Source organism: Lepidochelys kempii, chromosome 27 (genome assembly GCF_965140265.1).
Source record: "Lepidochelys kempii isolate rLepKem1 chromosome 27, rLepKem1.hap2, whole genome shotgun sequence".
NCBI lineage: Eukaryota > Metazoa > Chordata > Testudines > Cheloniidae > Lepidochelys > Lepidochelys kempii.
In genome coordinates this window covers 13,461,120-13,487,402 of record NC_133282.1, presented here as the reverse complement: position 1 = coordinate 13,487,402, position 26,283 = coordinate 13,461,120, and the positions used below count along the sequence as shown (strand labels likewise).

The window sequence follows — 26,283 nt, the reverse complement described above, 5'->3', positions numbered from 1 at the left end:
AAAACAAGAGTTGGCAGTAAGCAGACACTGCCAAAGGGAGTAGATATACATCGAGTTCCGGTACAACAGTTTCACATCAAGACACCCATAAACTCCTGACATTTTTTTTTAAGGCAAATCTTATTGGTCACACATTGCTGTTTCATGCTCTGGAAGCTGTATAACTGGAGGCAATCACCAATCAGTATATTTGAAAAGAAACAACAAAATGTTTCTGTCAGTTCCTGATGAACAGATTGTCTACAGGAGTGAGCATCTCCCAGACTTCAGGAGGCAAAACAGTGCCGTCATTCTGCTCAGTCCCTGTAAGGAAGGAAATATAACACCACACACATTGAATAGGTGGACTAAGATACATTCTTCCTAGCACTTTTCATAGAAGTTCTAACATTACATATGATAGGAGAAGTGAAGAAGGCAGCGTGAGTAGGCAGCAGCCTCATTGTCAACATTCGCCTTTCAGACTAGCTACAGTTCAGACCAAGAAAACAGATCAGCTTCAAGTCAGATATCACACTGCATAATGCCAGTTAGGGACCCTCAGCCCCCGGCCACTATACACTTCTCCAGCAGTGCATAGGGGCCAGACAGAAGCCTCAAGTGTTGGGAGAATTGCTTGGGTACAGGAGCTATATCAGGCTAATATCTGAGGCCTTATATACCCCTCTCACAGCCCTCAGAGAAAGGTGGAGTAGTGTAGCTCTCAGTGCTATGGAGGATTCTGTTGTGTAATCCATAGACAGCCCTGGGGAGGTTACTGTAAATTATGCTGTGGGCTGTACTCACTGCGGTAGCAACCTCAAATCTGCCCTCTGTCTCTCCCTGGATTGCATCTTCTCTGTTGTGCCTCCCTGTCCCAGATCACTGCATGAGTTCATTGCTATTCCTATATGCAAATTTATGCCAGAAACTGACAATACTAGTAGATTACACCTATTTCATTCTGAAGGATCCCAAAGTGCTAAACATATAGTCATTAGTCACCCAACAATGAAAGGCAGCAAGCTTTCTACAGTAGCAACACTATCCAATAATCTTTAGGTAGGGAAGTGAAGAAGAATTTATCCAGGAATAAACTCAGCAGGAATCTAGGAAGGCAGAATGTAATCACCCAGCATGAAAGGAGACTGGATTTAGCACCCCCTGGTGTTACAAAAAGTGTCATGGGATTTTAATTGAGCCTATGTGTTCCAGGCTTTGGTGTTACATATTATCAAAAGATGCTGGGTAAAATTTTCAGGAGCGCCTCACAGCCAGATTTTTAGAGGTATATAGTCACTTAAAGATGCCTATAGGTGCCTAGCAGGATTTTCCTAAAGGTCCTAGGTGTTTTTTAAAATCCTAGTAGGTGTCTACCTGCATATTCAGGCATCTAAATTCCTTTAAAAATCTGTCCCTAAGTGAGTTAGGAGACTAATTCCTATTTTCAAAAGTGACTTTGGCACTTAAAATTCAGATCCTCAACTATTTAAACACCTAGCTCCCACTGATTTTTAGATTGATTTCAGTGGGAGTTAGGTGCCTATATACCTTCGAGGACCTGGGCCTTAGTCTTTCAATGAAATTGCAGCTCTTGAGTACCTAAGTCACTTTTGAAAATGGCACTTAGGCACTTTTGAAAATTTTACCCAATACCATTAAGCACAGAACACTTGAGCATCAAGCTGAGAGACTGATACAATGATTATTCAGAGGAAAGAATATCACTGACCGAGTCATGTGACTAACATGATTTCCTGGAGTAACCTGATCTCACGTCTGAAAACTGACCAGGTCCACTTAAACAGCATAATTTCACACTGCAATTTATCCCTCACTAATCAATGTCCATTAACGGAAAAGTATTCCCTGAAGCAGGCCAGAATGCTACTGGCTTCTACAATATTATAGCAGAGTGATTCTACCCATTACCTGCCCGTCGGAATATCCCCTGAAGTTAGGGTATTGCTTTTCCTAGGTCGCGGGTCCACTCGACCTGGGGTGGAGATCACCAAAAGGTCTTGAAGGCTGAACTGGGGACAATTTGTTTTTTGGAATACTGTTTGGGCACTCTGAAGTTTCGTTTGTCTCTTGTCTGAGGAGTTTCTGCTACTCAGATGGATTCTCCTGGAGTGGAAAGCACTTTCTGTGTAAACAAAAGTCAGATTTATATTCTGCAATCAATTTGCACCCCAGACCTCTTTTCCTAATGTCCATGTCTATGTATCTGAATCTGAGATACAAAGGGAGAAGAGATAGAGGGACAGAGAGTAAGAATACTGTAGGGGCAGATCTGCTGTATTCTTACACTTCGACTTGCGGGTATGCTAAGATTTCCTCTTGTGTTGCAATAATGTACGTTTGAGGCACACTGGGACTATCACCCTGTGTTTCCCCAGAGATGCACTAGGCACTTAGATGATATGATACAAATGTACTCCATGAAGATGACACTCACGTGGTCTATTGATGAGATGAGGGTGGTGGCGAAAAGGGAATATTATGGCCTTCTCTCCCGGTGCGAAACTGAGTTTGCTGAAGAATTCTGACAAGATAGGTTTCTTGTCTATTTCAGGCTCTAACAAGTTTTTGTGTGATCTATGGACTTTTGAGTATGAGGCCAAGTTCTCCCTGACATGGGGCTGGTGTTGCTTTCTCTGGCATCCAAATGGCACCAAAATCTGAGTGACTGTGCTTTCACAGTAAACCACGCCAGTTGCTGTTGTGATTGCAGCCCGAGGCTGAGCCAATATTGGGAAAGGCTTTGAAGAGGAATGAATTGGATTATCAGATACCCTGGAACAATCCACTGGTGTTTGGAGCTGGAGGGGAAAATCAGAAAGATCAAGTTAATGAGGGGCAAGAGTCAGACTTAGCCCGATGGTACCTAGGACCAAAACTTTTCTAGTGGCCCCAGCAGTTTCTACTGGATTTGAAATTTGATTATTATTTAAAAAACTAAAGGCCGGATTCTCTTTTATGCTAATGCCCCCTTTACATTACTGTAGTGGAGTTTAGGAGCTACAAAGGGGGCAGAAACAACCGCAGAGAAATACCCCAGTTTATGGGGTTCCCAGGCCAGTGCAGAGCTGTCTCTATAGGAGAGAGGCAGTGAAGTGGGCACACTGGAGGAGGGAGGGGACAGTCTTAGCATACTGTTCTCCAGATATTATCACCTCTCACAGGGCCCATTTGGGGCTGCTGCAGCCAGAGCATAGGTTGGAGAATCCTTGAGGCTGCTATATTTATGCGGGAGGTTAGGCAGGCCAACAGCTGCTCCAAGATTCAACTGGGGAGCGTACTGCCTTAAAGTCATGTTTGCACCCACTTCCATTCCTTTGTGAAGCATAGGTTTGGAGAAACAGAGATTCAAGGTCTAAATTTTTAGCCCTTATGACTGAGGAGATAACTTCCAGCTTATGTAATGTAGCATTGTCTGAATGAAATGTCTTCAGAAAAACAGAAGAAAAATTAGTAAATTGTAAACTATCCCATTAACCTCAGCGGTGCTCCCTTGCTCATGAAGCTATATGCCGGACACCTTGACAGCACCAAGGAATGATTCAACTACCATGTCAGCAGGTGCAGAATGACAGTTGAATATACTTTTGGAAGAAAAATTAGTAAAAACTATCCCATTAACCTCAATGGGGTGCTGACTTTGCACTCTAATGATAATTTAAATGTCAACATTAATCATTTCACTGCTGCTGATTTTAGGAGCAACACCTAGCTATTCTGAGATTGTGGGAGGATCTGGCTTGCACACTACCACCACATTTTTTGTCCTGCTCTGACATCTGACTTATCTGATCATTGCTGACAAGGACTGATTTTGTAGCTACTGTGTAATCAGAATGGGCGGTATATTGATCCTGTTGTTTAACATACTAGAGTAGTTTCCATTAGAATTATACCCTTTGTAGAATAACAGAATTATAGAAATGTAGGGCTGGAAGGGACCTCAAGAGGTCATCAAGTCCAGCCCCTTGCACTTAGGCAAGACCAAGTAAATCTAAACCTCCTCAGACAGACGTTTGCCCAATCAGTTCTTTACAAACTCCAGTGATGGGCATTCCATAACCTCCCTTGGAAGTCTATTAAATAATTTAACTCTCTTTATAGTTAGCAAGTTTTTCATAATATTTCATTTAAATCCACCTTGCTGCAGATTAAGTCCATTACTACTTGTCCTAGCGTCAGTAGACTTGGAAAATAGTTGATCACCATCCTCTTTATAACAGCCCTTAACATATTTGAAGACTGTTATCAGATCCCTCTTCAATCTTCTTTTCTCAAGGCTAAACAAGCCCAGGTTTTTTAACTTTTCCTCATAGGTCAGGCTTTCTAAACCTTTTATCATTTTTGTTGCTCTCCTCAGGACTCTCTCCAATTTGTGTACCTCTTTCTCAAAGTATGGTGCCCAAAATTGGACATAGTACTTCAGTTGAAGGTTCATCAATGCCAACTATAGTGGAACAATTACCTCTCATGTCTTACATACAACACTCCAGTTAATACACCCATAGTGACATCAGCCTTTCTCAACTGCATCATATTGTTGGTTCGTATTCAACATGTGATCCACTATAACCCCTACATCCTTTTCTGCAGTACCACCACCTAGCCAGTTATTCCCCATTTAGTAGCTGTGCATTTGATTTTTCATTTCTAAGTATAGTACTTTGCACTTTATTGAATTTCATCTTGTTGATTTCAGACATTTCTCCAATTTATCAAGGTCATTTTAAATTCTAATCCTGTCCTCTAAAGTGCTGGCAACCCCTCTCATCTTGTTATCATCTGCAGATTTTATAGGCATACTCTTTACTCCATTATCCAAGCCATTAATGAAAATACTGAACAGTACTGGACCCAGGACTACTCCTGCAGGGTCCCACTAGATAACAACCTCCCAGTTTGACAGCAAACCGTTGATATCGTCTCTTGGAATACAGTCTTTCAACAAGTTGTGCACCCACCATTTAGTAATTTAATCTGGACCATATTTCCCTAGTTTGCTTATGAGAACGTTGGATGTGATCATGTCAAAAGCCTTACTAAAATTAAGATATATCATGTCTACTGCTTCTCCCTTATCCACTATGCCAGTAACTCTGTCAAAGCAAATTAGATTGGTTTGGAATGATTTGTTCTTGACAAATTCATGTTGACGCTATTCCTTATACCACTATTATCCTCTACGTGCTTGCAAATTGAATGTTTAATAATTTGTTCCGGTATCATTCGGGTATCAAAGTTAGGCTGACTGGTCTATAATTCCCTGGGTCCTCTTTATTCCCCTTTTTAAAGGTAGGTACTATGTTTGCCCTGCTCCAATCCTCCGGGATCTCATCCATCCTCCGTGATTTCTCAAAGATAATTGCTAATGGTTCTGATACTGCTTAAACTTGTTCCTTAAGTACCATATGATGACTTTCATCAGGATCTGCTGACTTGAATATATCTAATTTACCTAAATATTCTTTAATCTGTTCTTTCCCTGTTTTGGCAGTCCTTCTCCCCTGTTAATATTAATTGTGTTGAGCATATGCTAGCATTAAACTCTTCAGTGAGCCTGAAGCAAAGTAGGCAACAGAGTTTGTAGGCTGGCTCTGGGGCCCACATTAAGTGTCATTTCCAGTCTGAGATGGATGTTTGAATGGACTGGAGATAGAAATATAGGCAAACTACTACAAATATATACTTACTAGTGTTCTGCTACTTACTATTAATCTTATGTTCATATCTGCTGCAGAGTGATGACCATGTACTGTGTGGTCCCTCAGGTCAGGGTTGGAGCTGTACTGGTCCGGGGCACTAGTTGAGTTCTGCACTATCAAGTTTGGCATGGAGCTGTAGTGCTGTACTGCTTGTTTTTCACGTGCATCTGAATACTCGTGAGTTTTGGTGTGCTCTTTTTGTGGGATGCTTGATTCCCCGTTAACTATTTCTTTCTTTGTTTCTTTTTCACCTGAGAAACTCTGAAGCAGAAGAGGAGTGCCAGGTCCTGACTCTGAACAAAGATAATGCTGAGAATGGAAAAAAATAAATTAAATCTCATATGAATAAAAAGCAATGCTGTTGTCAGAAGAAGAGCTGGGGCCAGTTTCTCTGGTGTAAACAGCACAAAAGGGCCATATTCTGGTTGTAAATGGCCAGTGGAGAATTTCCCTTGTGGAGGGGAAATCTCCATTTGTATAAACCTAGGGGAGGCATGTCCAGTGCCACATGACCCCTCACCAATCTGGTATAGGGGGACTGCTGAGGAAAGGAGGAAACATTTTGGTAGTGTGGCACAGGAGAGCTCCACTGCACCAATCCTCTACTGGCATAAGGTCCCTTAGAGATTTTATGCCAGAAATAAAGTTAGAAAAACACACTAATTGATGCTGTAACTGGATCCCTGGTGGACCACCTCTGTGTCGGGCTGACCTCAGACAGGGGAGAAATGAGCACCAGTTATCTTGTCTTCAGCAGTGTTTTTAGAAAACACTTCTGATGTCTGACAAAAGGTGACAACCAGATCTAGGCGACGATATTTGCTTATAAGATGCACATATTTGCCTACATGAAAAGTCTGTAGATGATTAGCCTAGGGTCCCTCACCTGCATGAGTGGAGAAAATTGAAAGTTTGTGAACACCAGTGGAGTCTTTTTATATATAATATGCCCATCACCATTATTATCCCATCTCATTAGTTTTCTTGTGGATGTTCTATTTCTGACCTTCGAACTTCTATTTCCCATGCCCCAAGAAGTAGGAGAATTAGTGAAAAATCAACTGAATCTTCCCCTTGCATTATACCTGTCTTAATCCTTGTGCTGTAGCTGTCCTGCTCACTAACTTCTGTTTGAAAGTCTTTATCTTCTCAGACCCAGACTCCCCCAGCAGCTCTATCTTCTTCTCTCGCAAATGGGCTGTTTTCTGCTCGTGCTTCATTCGCAGCTCCTGTAGCTGCAGCCTGTAGATAGAGATACAAATGGGTCCTAACAGGTCTAAAATAGTTCTGATGATACAAGTCCCACGGACTGGATCTTGGCTACAAATTCTGCCTTATATGGAACAAGTCTGGCCAGATCTCGAGGCAACATGATTCAGAGTATTGAGCTCTGCGCTAAACTCAGGAACTCTGGAATTCTAATCCTTGCTTTGACATGGATTTGTGAGCCAGTCACTTAACCTTTGTGTGTCCATTTCACCACCTGTCAGATTAGGATTGATAATGCTCATTTACCTATCTGACAGGGCCATCTCAAAGAACCATCAGTTAATGTAAAGTGCTATGTAAGTGATGGCTATTATTATTTAACATGAATTCAGAATGCATCCTCCACCCTACCTAATGAAAACTGAGCTGGAAATCCTCCTTACCTAGCATGTTCTTCTCGTGCCCTGGAAGCTGCAGTCTCCTGAAAGAGTGAATTGTTGTGCTGGAAAAACTTATCATATTTGTCCAAATCAGATTTGGGGTAAATTCTGCGAAAGCCACCTAGGTTTTTCTCCTCATATTTCTCAGCTTGTTTCAACCAAGTGGCTTGGCAGTTTCTATACTTCTCAGCCCTGAAAAAAAAATTCAGGTATAACCATTAACAAATCATGTGGGATACAGGCTTGGTACTAGGAATTTATGTTGCTATAACTACATTACTCACATCCCTGAGCAAAGCAGTTATAACGACCTGACTCCCAGTCATTGGGATGGCTTCTGTCATTGACATAGCTACTACCTCTCTGGGAGGTGGAGTACCGGAGTCGACGGGAGAGTGCTCCGCAGTCGATTTTTCGTGTCTAGACTAGACACAATAAATCGACCCGGTCATAGATATAAAGGGAAGGGTAAACACCTTTAAATCCCTCCTGGCCAGAGGAAAAACCCTTTCACCTGTAAAGCGTTAAGAAGCTAGGATAACCTCGCTGGCACCTGACCAAAATGACCAATGAGGAGCTGGAAGGGGGGAGAAACAAAGGTTCTCTCTGTCTGTGTGTTGCTTTTGCCGGGACCAGAGCAGGAATGCAGGTCAGAACTCCTGTAAAGGGCTAATAAGCAATCTAGTTAGATATGCGTTAGATTCTGTTTTGTTTAAATGGCTGATAAAATAAGTTGTGCTGAATGGAATGTATATTCCTGTTTTTGTGTCTTTTTGTAACTTAAGGTTTTGCCTAGAGGGATTCTCTATGTTTTGAATCTGATTACCCTGTAAGGTATTTACCATCCTGATTTTACAGAGGTGATTCTTTTACTTTTTCTTCAATTAAAATTCTTCTTTTAAGAACCTGATTGTTTTTTCATTGTTCTTAAGATCCAAGGGTTTGGGTCTGTGTTCACCTATGCAAATTGGTGAGGATTTTTATCAAGCCTTCACCAGGAAAGGGGGTGTAGGGTTTGGGAGGATTCTGGGGGGAAAGACATTTCCAAGCAGGCTCTTTCCCTGTTATATATTTGTTAGACGCTTGGTGGTGGCAGCAATAAAGTCCAGGGGCAAAAGGAAAAATAGTTTGTACCTTGGGGAAGTTTTTACCTAAGCTGGTAAAAATAAGCTTAGGGGGTTTTTCATGCAGGTCCCCATATCTGTACCCTAGAGTTCAGAGTGGGGAAGGAACCTTGACATGGTGGCAGAGCGGTGGGATTAACTTGAAATCATTTTGAGATCAATATACTTTCAAAGCTGGAGGGGGAGAGAACCTTTATTTCTCCCCTCCTCCAGGTTTGAAAGTATCTTGTCTCCTCATTGGTCATTTTGGTCAGTGCCAGCGAGGTTATCCTAGCTTCTTAACCCTTTACGGGTGAAAGTGTTTTTCCTCTGGCCAGGAGGGATTTAAAGGTGTTTACCCTTCCCTTTATATTTATGACAGACCCCCACTGGATCGATCACTGCCCCTTGATCCAGCAGGTAATGTAGACAAGCCCATAGCTACCATCTCTCCAGGAGGTGGAGTACCTACGCCAACAGGAGAAGCCTTCCCTTCAGTATAGGTAGCATCTTCACTGAAGCACTACAGCGGCGCAGCTGCAGCATTTGAAGTGTAGCCAAACCCTCGGAGAAATCTCCAGAGCAGGAGTTATTTTCATTTCACACTGTAATTGCATCCCTAATCCTGTCTTCTTAGTTTTGGTGAAATGTAGAATGGTTCTCATTTATCTTCCTACATAACCTATAACATAAATTTAAAGATTATCTGCAAAGGCAAAAAAAAATGAGCTTGTCTTTCTGGTTTCCCTATGGTTGTTAATGAGGGCCTGAAATTTTATTTTATTTTTTGCTTGTTTTTTACATTAGAAATTCAGGAACTGTCTAAGCTGGAAGACTCTATGATGACTAAAGAACTAGTTAAATGATGCCATCACAACAACCAACAAAGTGAAAGATGAGCTATCAAGAGGGGAAGGAATTTTTTGTCAGGTTATTTTTGTTACTTTAAATGAATTGTTCAATGAAATGTTAATTAACATTTTGAATAAAGGAATACTTCGTTAAACATTCAGCACCCTCACTTTTTCAATTCAGTTGTGAAGAGTTTATAGTAAACAGCCCTTACACATCCCAGTGGTGTGCCAACAAACAAGAAAAGACCAGACTTTACATTCCTGGTATTCTGAAGGTTAAAAAAACAAGAAAGAAAAAAACCTTTAAAAATATCTGTGCAGGCCATCTGTATACATCATAAAGAAGCAAAAAAAAAAAAAAGGTCATAAACTAATTAAAAAACATTGTTTGCAGGTCACCTTAAAATTATGGCTCACATAATCTGAGGAAATTAGTTGAAGCTGTATGACAACACACCTGGTCTCTTGAGAAGAGCATTGCTTCAGGAGTCTCTCCTTTCCTCGCCGTTTCTCTTCTTCTCGGATTTTTCTCTTGTCACAGGCCCCTAAATTTATCAGAACCAAAGTGTCATATAGCAGCTGGTCCTTCACTTCTTTGTCTAACCAGGAGTCAGTGGTGAAGCTTGGAGAGTGATTCACCTGAAACAACAAGAATGTAATCTATTTGCTGCAGTTGAGATGCGATGGAAATTACAACTCGGGACATTAAATTAGTCTGAAATCTAGATTACTGGGGATTCCAGTTAGAATCTAGAGTTGGCAAGGATCCTTGCCAGACTTCAATGTATGATACAGGTGTATAGTAGGATTCCATGGGCCAAATTCAGAAGTGACATAATGGGTGGGATAGATTTGGGAGAAAACAGGTGCAAGTGGCAGAGTGATGTAGCTTGAACCAATTTAGTACTCAGTGCAAGATCAATAACATATTAATTTGATATGCTGTGAGGACCAAATTCAGGCTCTGGTATTAGCAAATGCAGCTCCCATTGAGGTTAATGGATACCCCTGGAAGATTCTTTTGTGCAAACTGGAGAGTAAGGCTGTCCCCATGAGCTAGATTCCCACATACAGGAACAGATTTAAATTTCAAGGCTACAGATCAATGTGACTGTCTGTGGGAATTACTATTATTAGTTTATCTGCAGTCTAACCCCCTCTGCTGGTCATCCATCAGCTTTCCAAGCTGATGGAATAATGTAGGAAATGCTACAGGATGGACTTTTGTTAGGAGATCTAGAGAAACGACAAAGGCAAAAATCGGTGTTAAGGAAGAGGTTGGCAATAGCAACTCATTTGGCTGAATTTGGCCCCACAGGCAGGGAAGGGTAAAAAAAGGATACCAGTTCATGGTATGGATTTGTTATGAGATCTAAGAGACTTTTGCTGTGGTTCTTACCTCAAGCAACCAGGGTTTGAGTTTGTGATCCAACAGAATATCAAATCCTAATATTTCAAAGCAAGCGCTACCCACAGTGTGGTTGGGGAAGCAAGTGTGATAGTTATGTTTGATAATAGGATGTGCTGATATCAGGGTTTTAATAACAACATCTTCTATATTCCGCCACATCTGGTCGGTATCATAGCTATGCTTCTGCATGTACTTATTAAAGGTGGAGAGCTTCCTATGAAGAAAAAAAGGAAGTTGGTAGCCCATATTAATGGCAAATCAGTTCACAGTAAGCATTTTTCTGTATGTTTCCATGCTGCTTAAGTTAAGCATAGAAATTTGGGCCTCATGGAGATCCACATACCCACAGAAACAAAATAAGGATTAACAGAACGAGTTGTTAGTCAAACTCTTGCATAGATCAATGCAAGAGCTTCTCAGACATTGAGGATGGGAGACACACTAATACGTAGGGTTTCAACCAAATATGCTATGAATGTCAGTGAAGTGTGTCCTGCCTGCCTTTACCATGTTGCTAATAGGGAGAGGATCCCAGATATATGGGAAGGGATTCCCTGTATGAAAAAGAAGAACCATTGTTCTAATTAACCTCTTGCTCTTAGGACAATCCCATGCTTGAAAATTGTATTACTATAACCACATCAGTTGGGGGCAAGGTGATTTTTAATGATATAGTTATACTAGCATGAGCCCTAGCATGGACACAGTTATACTGGTATAAAGGTGCCTTACACTAGTATAATTATTCCTGTTCCTGTATGGGAATGGCTATACCAGCATAAAGCACCTTTATACCAATATAACTGCGTCCACACTAGGGGAGCTGTACAGCTTTAACTTAGAGCAGTACAACTTTCATGTGTAGACCAGGCTTTAGGATAGGAAATGGAGAGAAGCCACACATTATTGGACAGTGACCTAGGCCTTGTCTATACTACGAAATTAGGTCGATTTTATAGAAGTCGATTTTTAGAAACTGATTTTATACAGTCGATTGATCGTTCCCCTCTATTCGACGTTGGTGAGGCCTCATCTGGAGTACTGTGTCCAGTTTTGGGCCCCACACTACAGGAAGAATGTGGAAAAATTGGAAAGAGTCCAGCGGAGGGCAATAAAAATGATTAGGGGACTGGAACACATGACTTATGAGGTGAGGCTGCGGGAACTGGGATTCTTTAGTCTGCAGAACAGAAGAATGAGGGGGGATTTGATAGCTGCTTTCAACTACCTGAAAGGGGGTTCTAAAGAGGATGGATCTAGACTATTCTCAGTGGTAGCTGATGACAGAACAAGGAGTAATGGTCTCAAGTTGCAGTGGGGGAGGTTTTGGTTGGATATTAGGAAAAACTTTTTTACTAGGAGGGTGGTGAAACACTGGAATGTGTTACCTAAGGAGGTGGTGGAATCTCCTTCCTTAGATATTTTTAAGGTCAGGCTTGACAAAGCCCTAGCTGGGATGATTTAGTTGGGGATTGGTCCTGCTTTGAGCAGGGGGTTGGACTAGATGACCTCTTGAGGTCCCTTCCAACCCTGATATTCTATGATTCTATGTCCACACTAGTGCATTAAGTCGGCGGAATGTGTCCTCACTACCGTGGTTAGCATCAACTTACAGAGCTGCCCATTGGAATTCTGAGTTAAGCTCCCAATGCCTGATGGGGCAAAAACATTGTCGTGGGTGGTTTTGGGTACATGTCGTCAGGCCCCCCACCCTCCCTCCCTCCATGAAAGCAATGTCAGACAATAGTTTTGCGCCTTTTTTCCTGGGTTACCCATGCAGATGCCACACCACGGCAAGCATGGAGCCCACTCAGCTCACCGTCACCATATATCTCCTGGGTGCTGCTGGCAGGTGTGGTACTGCATTGCTACACAGCAGCAGCTCCTTGCCTTTGCGGCAGATGATGCAGTAGGACTGACAGCCATTGAACATCTCCTGGGTGCTCCTGGCAGACTTCGGTGAGGTCAGTCAGGGGTACCTGGACAGACATGGCTATCTTCCTCTTAGAGCACTGAATGGGAGCCAGAGACTCCAGGTCATTCTCTTCTTTAAGTTTCGTCTCATGGAGATTCAGTCTTGCCTGGAATATCATGCGAGCTGGAGGCTTCTGCCTCAGGCTGCTCTCCCAGCCAGCAGCACTGTGCAGTAACACCTACCCCAGCCTACCCCTTGCTCCCATAGCTCAGGAAGCCTGGACAGTAGCAAGGAGCAGTTCAACTTTAAGATTAAACTCGATAAGTTTATGGAGGAGATGGTATGATGGGATAACATGATTTTGATAATTAATTGATCTTTAACTATTCATGGTAAATAGGCCCAATGGCCTGTGCTGGGATGTTAGATGGGGTGGGATCTGAGTTACTACAGAAAATTCTTTCCTGGGTATCTGGCTGGTGAATCTTGCCTATATGCTCAGGGGTTAGCTGATCGCCATATTTGGGGTCGGGAAGGAATTTTCCTCCAGGGCAGATTCAAAGAGGCCCTGGAGGTTTTTCGCCTTCCTCTGTAGCATGGGGCACGGGTCATTTGCTGGAGGATTCTCTGCTCCTTGAAGTCTTTAAACCATGATTTGAGGACTTCAATAGCTCAGAAATAGGTGAGAGGTTTTTCGCAGGAGTGGGTGGGTGAGATTCTGTGGCCTGCGTTGTGCAGGAGGTCGGACTAGATGATCATAATGGTCCCTTCTCACCTTAGTATCTATGAATCTATACGCTGAGCAAGTGAAGAATGGTGGTAGAATGTGCCTTTGGACATTTAAAAGCTCGCTGGCACTGTCTGCCGACTAGATCAGACCTCAGCGCAACCAACATTCCCATTGTTATTGCTGCTTGCTGTGTGCTCCATAATATCTGTGAGAGTAAGGGGGAGACATTTATGGCGGGGTGGGAGGTTGAGGCAAATTGCCTGGCGTCCAATTTTGAGCAGCCAGACACCAGGGTGAAGAGCACAGTAAGGCGTGCTGTGCATCAGAGAGGCTTTGAAAAACCAGTTTCATGACTGGCCAGGCTTCGTGTGACAGTTGTGTGTGTTTCTCCTTGATGCAAACCCACCCCCTTTCTTGATTTTAATTCCCTGTAAGCCAACCACCCTGCCCCCTTCGAAATGAAGTAACTATTGTTTTGAAACCATGCATTCTTTCTTTATTAATTAAAAAAAAATGAGATAACGGACAAGGTAGCCTGGGTGGGGTGGGGGAGGAGGGAAGGACAAGGCCACATTGCTTATTGTAGCTACACTAAAAATCAAACTGTTTGAATGACAGCCTTCTATTGCTTGGGCCATCCTCTGGAGTGAAGTGGCTGGGAGCCCGGAGCCTCCCCACCCCCGTGTTCTTGGGCGTCTGGGTGAAGAGGCTATGGAACATGGGGAGGAGGGTAGGCGGTTATACAGTGGATGCAGCGGGGGTCTGTGCTCTTGTTGACTTTCCTGCAGCTCCAACAGATGCTTCATCATGTCCGTTTGCTCCCCCAACAGATGCTTCATCATGTCCATTTGCTCTCCCATTAGCCTCAGCATCATGTCCTGCCTCTGCTCTTCATGCTCACTTAATTTTTTCCTGGCCTCTGCCACTGAATGCCTCCATGCATTAAGTTGTGCCCTACCAGTGCGGGAGGACTGCATGAGCTCAGAAAACATGTCATTGCAAGTGCGTTTTTTTCGCCTTCTAATCTGCGATAACCTCAGGGATGGAGATGATAGGGGGAGCGTAGAAACATTCTACGCTCTACGATTCTGGGGGGACTGCATGATCACCTGTGCTGCTGAGTGCTCCTGAGTTCGCCATGCTAACCAAACAGGAAATGAAATTCAAAATTTCCCGGGGCTTTTCCTGTGTACCTGGCTAGTGCATTGGAGTTCAAAGTGCTGTCCAGAGCAGTCACAATGGAGCACTCTGGGATAGCTCCTGGAGGCCAATACCGTTGATTTGCATCAGCACTACCCCAAATTTGACCCAGCAAGGTCGATTTTAGCGCTACTCCCCTAGTTGAGGGGGAGTACAGAAGTCGATTTTAAGAGCCCTTTAGGTCGATGGAACAGGGTTCGTTGTGTGGACGCAGTCATTTTTAAATCGACCTAATGCGACTAAATTTAACCTAACCCTGTAGTGTAGACCAGGCCCAAGGCATTGCTCCAAGACAATTCATACTAGTGAAGCCTTTCTGGCACCAACAGAGCACTGCAGAAGAAACATTGGCACCACTGGAGTTCCTGCTGCTATTGGCAAAGAGCAATACTGCTAAGAAGAAATGGATACCACTGAGGTCCTAGTGGCAATGGACAGGGTACTATGTAGAAACAGCTAGAAACATGGTGAAAAGAAAAGAAAAGGACTGGGAGAAGAATGTGGGCAAGAGGAAAAACCTGACTGATCATTATATATAGATTTATCTACATTAGACAGCCAAACATAACCACCAAGGACAATAAACAGAGTAATGTAATCCAGAAGCACCAGTTGCAACAAATGCATTGGTATTTCCAATTTGAAGGACAGTTCACTTTTTTTTCTCCTGCTTCTGGCCTCTCACTAATATTCATCTCAGCTTCTTTAAATTATTTATATAACCAATGACACAAAATACACTCTTCACTGGCTGCATGGAAAGAAATATTTCCTAAACATATATGAAAAAAGTGTGAAAATGCATATGAAGATTCATGAGAACAGACTAACATCCCCTGGCTGTGATTAATGTTCTCTCTCTCTTACCTCTTACTTCCAGAATCTTCATCTCGGACAAAATTAGTACTGTGCTTGTTAATGGAATAATTAGTCAGGTGCATGCAGACGTCATCCTACAAATAAACGAATGGGTTATAAGGTGAGAGAGACATCTGCCTTCTTCACTCTCCCTGTACATGATGATACCTGGTCACACTACTTAATGCAGAAAAAAATCTAAGTACAAGACATTTAATAGCAGTACTTATCTCATCACTCTCATGAACCCAACACAGTCTTAAGATCATTTAAATGGGACCACTTGCATGAGTAAAGTCATTGTGGTATGCTTCCAATGAAGTGAGCTGTAGCTCATGAAAGCTTATGCTCAAATAAATTTGTTAGTCTCTAAGGTGCCACAAGTACTCCTTTTCTTTTTGTGGTATGTAAGTGTTTGCAGGATCAGCCCCTAACTGCCCAGAAACTATTATGTAGTGTTATTGTGTGCTGTTAAACTCTAGCTATGTTCTACCACAGAGGTGGCTGCATTTCAGTGGTGGGTGAGATGATTCATCTATAACCTTACCCATGTCACTTTGATGAAGTGAGGATTAATTATTATTGTTTGTGAAGGGCGTGCAGATCCTCAGATTAAAGGTATCATAGCAGTCCAAAGCATTATTGTTTCTCTGTGCCACTACATTTCAACAGATAGTTCCTGTTGTTATGAATTTGAATGGTGTTAATTTATGTTAACAGGGTTCTTTACTCACCAGATTGCTGTGTGAGGGGTCAGAGTAGGCTGATGTAGCAAAGCGTGCAAGGCCCTCATTATAGACAAATATCCTCAGAGGGTCACATGATGTCACAAGCACATAAATCCTCAGATCAAACTTAAAACGATCAATAATAAAAGGCTGGGAAAGAGAAGATGAAACTGAGTTGCTTATAGTTTGTTTGAAGTACAAGAGGAACATTAGTAACTCATTAACTCGAGACTGAGGTGATGAAAATAGCTGTACAGTCCCACCTACAAGCTGAAAAAACAAAACCAAGACATGCAATCCTTATAACAATACTTAGCACATATACATCACCTTCCTTCATCAAAGTGCTAGACAGATATTCAGTAATTAAGCCTTACAACATTCTTTGGGCGATAACAACACTTCCTTATCTATCTCCATTTTAGAAATTGGGAAACTGTCTGGGTTAAGACATTCCATCCAAGTAAGGGTAATTGCAAACTTTATGCAGAGCGTGATCATTTTAATAAGATCACATGATCAGAACTAGTCATGGACACTTAATAGATCTAGGTGTTCTTAATATGCAAACAAAAATTTACATGTACCCCAGTATCCGGTATATAAGCAATTCTTGCTAGAGTACTTTTCTCTTATAAATGATGTTTCTTATAGTTATTCAAATATTGGGAAATTGGAGAATTTAAGAACAGTAATGTATTCTATCGTACTGAGCACAGCAGCAACACTATAATAGTAATTAAACTAATCCGTCATTGAGTTCTTTACATGTTCTGAGCATTGAACAAACTCATTAATCGTCACATAAAGTCTATGAGGTGGATAGGTCCCCCCCCCATTTTAAAAGTGGGGGGAAACAGACATGGAACAGTGATTTGCTGAAAGCCACACAGTGAGTCAGCACAAGAGAAGATATAAACTCTAGCAGTTCTGAATCCCAGCTCCCCAGACCATGCTTTATCTCTCTAAAAAAAAATCAGTAATAAATAATAATGAAACATATTCAAAATGAAAGAACAAACCAGAGTAAAAACTTAGGTTCTGGTATTTACATTATAGGTGTCCCAAAGGCACAGGAGATCCCAGAGGCTTGAATGTGGATGTTTCCTTAGGAAGAGAGGGTAATGCCAAAATGTCAGCCAAAAGATTCTTGAGTAAAATAGGTTATAAACAGGTTTGTGAGACTGGGTACAAACAATCCCCTCACTCTCTCCTCCAGTTGGGCCTACGGAAATATTGTATATATTTGAGAGCTAACTCACTCTACAGCAGGAAGGAGATTTCCCTCATCTAGTTAGGTTCATCCAGCAAAGGTGAATTAGCTTATATAAAAAGCTTATTCAAAAATTACTTAGGAACCCAATGGCACACAAAAGAGGAATTATTTCAATGGTCATGTATTCAAAGGCAATGAGTGCTGTTTATGACTGGATGATCACAGGCAAGCAAGGCTGAGCTGAATTAAAGTCTGGTTTAATGACATAAAAGTAATCTTGGGATGTGGAATAGGGAGATTACCCTTGAGATGTAGAGCTGGCAGATCATATCCTCTCCAGGTTTTATGTCTTTCAAAGATCTGGTGATGAAGATGCCTCTCCCCTGACAGCCAGAGTCGGGCTTACAGATGTATGTCTTATGTTTCCTTGATCTGCTATAGGTCTGCAAATCCCCATAGCTGTAGGGAAAGATGATGCGCGGGGGGGGGGGGGGGGGAGAAAGAAAGAAAAGCAAGACAATCAGAATTACATGATTCTGAGGTTTGATGTCTCACAGCCTACCAATGCTAGAAACGTTTTGGCAGACAAATGCAAATGTCTACAGAACCAGTGATCACAAAGAAAAAAACATCTGTCCCTCCAGAGCCAGGAATACAACCTGTTCTCTAGCTCTCAGTAAACCTTTATTTCCAGTAGAAGCAAGTTTGGAGTGAATCACACAGTCTTATGGGAATGATCTCTTTTTTGATTTTTAGAGAAAAGAGATTTTTAATATGATATAGAAATCATCTCCTCTTCCAAAGAGGGAAGATACTTCATCCCATTGAGTAATACAGCAATGGACTTCATCCAGAAAAATAAAAGGAATTTTATTCCATTCACTGCCAAGGGGCTTGCATCACCAGTGAATACATGGTGCATTCAGCTCAAAGCAACATCATTCTACTATGAAAATGTTCCTAGTCTTTTTCCATTACTCTGGGTAAAGAAAAGAGCAGAAAGATAATGGGTTTGATTCTCTTCTTACTTGCTCAAGTTTTACTTTGGAGCATCTTCATGGAGCTCTAAGAAGATACTCTCAATTTACACTGGTGTAAGAGGAGACTCAGGCCCAAAGTAAGGAAGGCTGACATAAAGGATGAGTGGAAAAAGTGAGGGTGATGGTGAAGAGAAGCAAGACAAGAGGAAAATCAGTCAGTAAACATTGTAAGGAAGACTCACTCAGCAGGAAGACACCAGGTCCTGGGAAAGAAGTTAAATTCTTTAGGAAAGAGCTTTAGCATCCTGCTCATGTTCCTGGCCAGCAGATCCTTCCTACATATTTCACTCATCCCAGGGAAGTGGTTGATTTTCTGGAAAGAAGTCCAGAGAAAAGGCATAATAATAAGCATCTTCCTGGTCTCTTGGTCATTTGCACTGGGGAAAAAAGTAATAATTTAATATCCACTCCACCTCACAGAGATAAGTACCTGATAACTTTTCATTTCCATTACCCGATCCAGTGAGACTGAATAGTCTGTCCAATAGAGGGTCCACTCATCATTCTCACCTGCTTCCCGTAAGCCATACTGCTTAGCAGCCCGACGCACTGCATCATAAGAAAAGAAACAGTTTCAATCATACTAGAAATTTAGACTTTAGAAAATTCTGTTTGGACTCAGAAGGAGATATAGAATCATGGTTCAGTTATACCACTCAGCTCAGATATCTATAGACCTCAGCTCTACTCTGAGTGGCAGCTTCCAGTCCTCTAATCTCTACGGATACGCTGCCCAAAAACCATCCATTTTGTCTGACAAATTGGACAGTCACTGGTGACTACTGAACAAGTTGACCTCTCCAGTATGCTGCTAGAAACTTTACACTAGCTAGCAAAAATTGCAGGATGGAGTAAGCTTGCGTTGCTGTTGCATTGGTCTTTCTGAACAACGGTGAAAAGCAGAACTTCTTGAAATAAAAAAATTAAATGATTCATTTTATGTGGAATGGAGCCATTTGAATTGGTTCCCCATGTTGCAAATCCACAACAAGCATTCAAATCTTGCACTGGCAAAAGTTCATGGATATGACTTCTTGCCTAACTTCAGTCACGAGAAGGGAAACATATTTGATGATCACAAGCTAGTGCCTTTAGACGATTTAGCATCATTAGCAGACTGTGCTTGAGGAGGGCAAGTAATAAAATACCAGGGGATGCTGTTGGTTAATATTGAGATACGCTAAGAGAGCTATGTGGTGCCAAATGTGTGGAATAACAGGAATGCTGTAGGTCAGGAATGAGTTTCACTAGTAGGGGAATCTTGCACAATGCTTGCCCAGACTGCATGAGGTTTCTAAATGATGCTTGCATTTGGTCATATTCATAAGCACTAAAATTCAGTTAACAAGTCACATGACAAAATAAATTCCATTTTAAATTGAGCTCTTTTTCCTAAGAGTAAATGAAAATATACATTTCTTTACATGAATAGACTGGGTCACAATTCTTTGGCTTACCTTCTACATTTGGGAAAGATGAGAAAGATACTCACCACTATCATACTTGCAGTTGGTCAGACTTATCACAGGTCATCTGGAAAAAAATAAAAAAAAGCAGAAAGACAGAGGCATACAGACAAGGACCAGTTTACGCTTTATGGGGAAGCCCTGGGAACTTTACAGTTGTACTTCCATAAATTTATGTAAAGCACTATCTAAATGATCATCTAATAGGCTAGTCACCAGGATTGATCACTGTTTTTTGCTCAGTGGTCACTTCAAAAATTATTTGCTGGAGACAAACCAAATAACTATGCATTTAGTCTCTATAGAAAAGAAAGGCAGGTACTATTAAGTAAACTTCTCTGAAGACAATGATACAACAAGCACAATGTGAATGTTATTCCCTGGTTACATGGTCTCCCTCCAGCACATATCATCAGAGAAACTGGGGGGAGCAGACTGCTGGGATGGAGACCTGAGAATTCCCCATGCCTCCAACCTCAGCAGCACCCTTAATAGTATGCTCCCCGATTGCATTGGCTAAACTAACCCACTTTGCAGAACCCTCAGAAACCGGGGGCCCCTATGCTTTCAACTGCCATTTTTCACTCTGGGGCTTTGCCTGCAAGCCAGAATCCACAGCAAAAACTGTGGAATCCATAGCAGCAAGCTCAGCCTCCATTTTGCAGTCAGGCTCAGGATGAGAGGCCACTGAGGATAAGTCTATGCAGCAGCTAAACACCAGAGGCTGGCCTGAGTCAGTTGACTTGGGCTCCCAGTGCTTGGGCTGTAAAAATGCTCTGTAGACGTTTGGGCTGGTCTGGAGCCCAAACTCTACTGGGACCCTGCAAGGCGGAGGGGAGGGGAGGGGAAGATCCCAGAGCCCGGGCTCCAGCCTGAGCCTGAATGTCTATATGGCAATTTTTAGCTCAGCAACCAAGCCCCGCAATCCCAAGTCAGCTGCCCTAGGCCAGCTGCAGCAGTGCCGTAGGTCCTTTATTCCAGTGTAGATGTACCCTGAGTCAGGAGCCACAGAACCAGCAATAGCATCTCCCACATGTCATAAAAGGACACTGACTCCCCAGAACCCATTTCCCCACAGACATCTGGAGCCTGTTAGGACCCAGCCACAACTACCCCACCCTGTGCTTTACTCACAGAAACCCACACATTCCCAGGCACAGGATCACCACACCAGGGGCAGCCTGCCACTGCTCAGGGCACTGATTTACTAAATGTGTCCCCCAATGAAAACAGGCTGTCTTCAATGGCCACAAACAGTGTAGTCCAGGGGTCCCCAAACGGTGGGGTGTGCTCCCATAGGGGGACAAGGAGGAACGTTCAGGGGGTCGCGCGGCAGGGCTGGGCCAGCCCCCATGCAGGGTGGGGAGGGAGCACCACCCAGCCCAGCTGTGCCCCAGCCCAGCTCCGCTCTGCCCCCAGCCCAGCTCCGCTCTGCCCCCAGCCCAGCTCCGCTCTGCCCCCAGCCCAGCTCCAGCCACAGCCACTGCTCTGCTTTGCCCCCTGCTCCATCCCCAGCCCAGCTCTGCCCCCATTCCTGCTCTGTCCTCAGGCCAGCTCCGCCTCTAGCCCCAGTTCCTCTCCCATTCCCAGTTCTGTCCCTGGCTCCGTCTTCAGCTCAAGCTCTTCTTCTGAAAAGGGGTCGGCACCACCATGTTGCGCGACAGACACTTGACAAGATTACCGTACTTAGTGACGGACATTGGGGGCATTATGTCATCCAAGGTTTTTTGAACCACGGTCCTCATACATGGACCTCAAAATTTTTACCACAGCACTTGTCCGTGTACAGACACGTTGCCGACCCCTGCTGCTAAATCAACTGTGCTGTAATGGGTGGGAGGGGCGTACGGACAGATTCCATTACTGGTAAGTGGGTGTGCAACAGGGAAAGTTTGGGCACCACTGGTGTAGTCACAGACCCCAGTTGTACGCTTCAGGGAAACTTTTAGAACCTTGGAAGCAGTGATTAATATAATAAAAACCTGCCTATGAAAGGACAGGAGATGGCAAACCTCTGAGGCTTTACAGCCCAAAGGAACCCTCTTAATAGAGTTAGTGCTCTCACCATAATTCAGCAGGTCTCTGGCCAGCTGCTTATTTCCTAAACACGGAGGGGCATTAGAGAGAGAGTGACTTAAGAAGCAAGCATCAAGAAAGGCACAACAGGAACAAAAACAACCTGCACAACAATCCCCTCAGCAACCACCAGCTCAACACTACAACAGCCTTGCTCATGTGGGAGGTATACCATACCCAATCACCTTTCCCACAGCTAGAACACACTCCTCCACAGAGGTAGAGTCTGGAGCCAAATCAACAACCCGATATCCCCAGGTTAAACCCTCAGAATCTGAAAGCAACTGCGGTCTTTGTCCCCCTGGGCTGACTGTGCCAACCAAGAGGGCAGACAAAAGCCAGCTAAGACAAAAGAAACCCTGAAACGAACGCCACAACAACCACAAAACTAAACAAACACAACAAAACCCAAACCCCATTTCCCCAAAACAGAAAAAGTGAACAGCGAAGCACACCCACTCTCAACCTGCCTCCCAAAAACTCCCACAATGAAGAGAGACACAGAGAGAGCACACAAAGTGGTGGGGTTCACTAGAATCACAATTTTCTGTAGACGTTTCATACACTCAAAAAGCTTCAACTGATTTTTAATAAGAAGAAGAATTTGAAGGCGTTCTAACCAACAGGACAACAGTATGCAAATGAAATAAGGAAGAGACGAATGGAGAGATGGTAAGAGGAAGAAGGGGAGGATAAGGATTACGAATTTTACCTCTGATATTGCAGTCCCCTGGGGAAGGAAGAAAAGAGGACAGAGTAACCCTAATCAAGTCTCTTGTGGTATGGATTACCAGCTCCAGTAGTAAGGCTATATCAGACATCTGATGATGATTTCAACAAGAAAATATTATATTTTAACAACACAATATAATAGAAAAGAGTGAGCACATTTTACATAATAGATGTAGAAAAAGAATACAGTGATGAGCACTACAGAAATGCTTGTAAAGATTCATAGATTCATAGATATTTAGGCCAGAAGGGACCATTATGATCATCTAGTCTGACCTCCTGCACAATGCAGGTCACAGAATTTCACCCACCACTCCTAAAAAAGACCTCACACCTATATCTATGCTATTGAAGTCCTCAAATTATAGTTTGAAGACCTCAAGGAGCAGAGAATCCTCCAGCAAGTGACCCGTGCCCCATGCTACAGAGGAAGGCGAAAAACCTCCAGGGCCTTCCAATCTGCCCTGGAGGAAAATTCCTTCCCGACCCCAAATATGGCGATCAGCTAAACCCTGAGCATATGGGCAAGATTCATCAGCCAGATACTACAGAAAATTCTTTCCCGGGTAACTTGGATCTTACCCCATCTAAAAACCCATCACAGGCCATTGGGCCTATTTACCATGAATATTTAATTACCAAAACCATGTTATCCCATCATACCATCTCCTCCATAAACTTATCGAGTTTAATCTTAAAGCAAGATAGATCTTTTGCCCCCACTACTTCCCTCGGAAGGCTATTCCAAAACTTCACTCCTCTGATGGTTAGAAACCTTCGTCTAATTTCTAATCTAAATTTCCTAGTGGCCAGTTTATATCCATTTGTTCTTGTGTCCACATTGGTACTGAGTTTAAATAATTCCTCTCCCTCTCTGGTATTTATCCCTCTGATATATTTATAGAGAGCAATCATATCTCCCCTCAACCTTCTTTTAGTTAGGCTAAACAAGCCAAGCTCCCTGAGTCTCCTTTCATAAGACAAGTTTTCCATTCCTCGGATCATCCTAGTAGCCCTTCTCTGTACCTGTTCCAGTTTGAATTCATCCTTCTTAAACATGGGAGACCAGAACTGCACACAGTATTCCAGGTGAGGTCTCACCAGTGCCTTATATAACGGTACTAAAACCTCCTTATCCCTACTGGAAATACCTCTCCTGATACATCCCAAGACGACATTAGCTTTTTTCACAGCCATATCACATTGGCAGCTCATAGTCATCCTATGATCAACCAATACTCCAAGGTCCTTTTCCTCCTCCGTTACTTCTAGTTGATGCGTCCCTAGCTTATAACTAAAATTCTTGTTATTAATCCCTAAATGCATGACCTTACACTTCTCACTATTAAATTTCATCCTATTCCTATTACTCCAGTTTACAAGGTCATCCAGATCCTCCTGTAGGGTATCCCTGTCCTTCTCTAAATTAGCAATACCTCCCAGCTTTGTATCATCTGCAAACTTTATTAGCACACTCCCACTTTTTGTGCCCAGGTCAGTAATAAAAAGATTAAATAAGATTGGTCCCAAAACTGATCCTTGAGGAACTCCACTGGTAACCTCCCTCCAACTTGACAGTTCACCTTTCAGTAGGACCCGTTGTAGTCTCCCCTTTAACCAATTCCCTATCCACCTTTCAATTTTCCTATTGATGCCCATCTTATCCAATTTAACTAATAATTCCCCATGTGGCACAGTATCAAACGCCTTACTAAAATCTAAGTAAATTAGATCCACTGCGTTTCCTTTATCTAAAAAATCTGTTACTCTCTCAAAGAAGGAGATCAGGTTGGTTTGGCACGATCTACCTTTTGTAAAACCATGTTGTATTTTGTCCCATTTACCATTGACTTCAATGTCCTTAACTACCTTCTCCTTCAAAATTTTTTCCAAGACCTTGCATACTACAGATGTCAAACTAACAGGCCTATAATTACTTGGATCACTTTTTTTCCCTTTCTTAAAAATAGGAACTATGTTAGCAATTCTCCAATCATACGGTACAACCCCTGAGTTTACAGATTCATTAAAAATTCTTGCTAATGGGCTTGCAATAAAATAAAAAATAATACTAGAATACCAGAATACTAGAAAACCAGTAGTTATGAAACCAAAGGAAGAGCACTCTTTCTGTTGCAGTGGGAGAAAAAGATATGGCAGTTACTCAACAAGATTGGTTATTTAGGAATCAACCTAAGAATGGGATTCCCCAAAGTCGTGAGCCAAAGGGCAAATGGGCATCAACAGAAAATATTTATGCTCAGAAACTGTACATCTTCTTTTTCTCCTGGACTATTCTGCAACTCTTACTAGCATATCTATTTCACATCAGAATGAAAGCTCCCCTGAACTATGTTCTTTCCATGAACACTAGTGTCTAATTATTATTACTATTATTTATTATGGTAGTAACTATTACATGTTAGGTTCTTTCTGTACATTCAAGAAAAGGCAATCCCTACTCTGAGTTGCTGACCACCTACAAAACTTAAAATCATCACTTTTTCTGAACACCTTCATTTCCCCTCCACTCCAACACATTTACCTATCCCTCTCACTACAAAAATTCTGTGTTCCTCCCCTTCTGCATAGCACCACTCTGAATACCCTATTCTCCAACATCTCTTCCCCACATTACCCTCCTCTATTTTCAGTAGCTCTACTATGAACATATAAAAGTCCCTCTTCAGGACTTTTACAGCCCTTTCAATAGTTATTTCTAACCTCTTTCTCTTTCTTTTCTTTTTCATGGATATGTTAGGATCTTGAATTCTTCTTTTCTTCTCTTCACACCCCACTGTATCCTGGTCTATGGTGTCCAAGGCATTGTCTTTTCTTTCTAGTTCTCTTGGTAAAAAGTCTAGTTCAGTTGCATCTTTCTCATCTGACTCTTCTGTCTCCTGCTCCACTCCTTCAAAGGATCCATATTTTTGCAGTATAGCTGATGCCTTCATCCTGTGGAAACATCCACAACAGACCAGAAGAAAAGTGAACAGTGTACAGGGATGAGCAATAGTCCCATCAATCTTTTCGTGGATCCAGCTGCTTCCTCAAATACAGCTGATAAAACAGAATACTGTATAACTCCCTGCATATTCCCAAGTTAGGAACAGATATGTTCATCCCCTCCTCACAAGTCCACCCTCCATGCCTCTCTCCCCATTTCGACAGGATCAGATATCTACCTATATATGTATCTGCTTCTGTCAATAGTGATTCCCATCTGAATGGCATCTCTGCACGGGAAAATAGCTTTGTTTGACGCTGACGAATATTTCTAAACTCCTGCTATCTGTGATATTATGCTAATAGAACATCAGAAAGCTGTCTTGGCGCAGATCCTTAGTGTTATTGCAAGAAACTACAATGGAAGGATTAATAGCTTTTGTCTCACTAGAGTTAGTGCTCCCTTAACATCTTGTTCTTTCTCTCTTCCTAAAGGTTCAGTCCTGCTCAGATTTGAGAATTCAATACTAAAGAACTGACTGATATGCACCTAATCTGAATGCCAGCTCAGTGCTAACACATGATCAGAGGGATGAGATGAATCAGCGTCTATCAAATCTACAGCTAAAACCCTAGTCTAACAGATCAGGTTCTGCT

The 26,283-nt window shown here is 42.4% G+C and overlaps 1 protein-coding gene across 2 annotated transcripts; it reads right to left on the bottom strand.

The window, feature by feature from the left end:
- Positions 1 to 25,972, bottom strand: TTLL6 (tubulin tyrosine ligase like 6). 2 transcript variants are annotated; one of them, XM_073325794.1, is made up of 15 exons: positions 25,405 to 25,972; positions 19,899 to 19,939; positions 18,917 to 18,955; positions 18,589 to 18,783; positions 17,669 to 17,825; positions 16,157 to 16,300; positions 15,432 to 15,517; positions 10,708 to 10,933; positions 9,766 to 9,947; positions 7,355 to 7,543; positions 6,788 to 6,944; positions 5,709 to 6,011; positions 2,438 to 2,801; positions 1,912 to 2,125; positions 1 to 303 (listed from the first exon to the last, which is right to left on the bottom strand). In XM_073325794.1, exons 4-15 carry the CDS (start codon positions 18,756 to 18,758, stop codon positions 297 to 299), a joined length of 2,199 nt encoding a protein of 732 aa, XP_073181895.1. In that variant the 5' UTR covers positions 18,759 to 18,783; positions 18,917 to 18,955; positions 19,899 to 19,939; positions 25,405 to 25,972; the 3' UTR covers positions 1 to 296. The 2 variants fall into 2 exon arrangements, with proteins under 2 accessions (XP_073181895.1, XP_073181896.1); XM_073325795.1 differs by lacking the exon at positions 25,405 to 25,972 and having other exon boundaries at positions 18,589 to 18,719; positions 18,837 to 18,955; positions 19,899 to 20,703.
- Between the last annotated feature and the right edge of the window lie 311 nt (positions 25,973 to 26,283).

Coding starts and splice junctions, on each gene's coding strand:
- TTLL6 (XM_073325794.1), bottom strand. CDS start 18,758: ATGCTTATTATTATGCCTTTTCTCTGGACTTCTTTCCAGAAAATCAAC. Junction 9,948..10,707: donor TCAAACCCTGGTTGCTTGAG/GTAAGAACCACA, acceptor TTGTTGTTTCAG/GTGAATCACTCTCCAAGCTT. Junction 7,544..9,765: donor TGCTCTTCTCAAGAGACCAG/GTGTGTTGTCAT, acceptor TTTTTTTTTCAG/GGCTGAGAAGTATAGAAACT.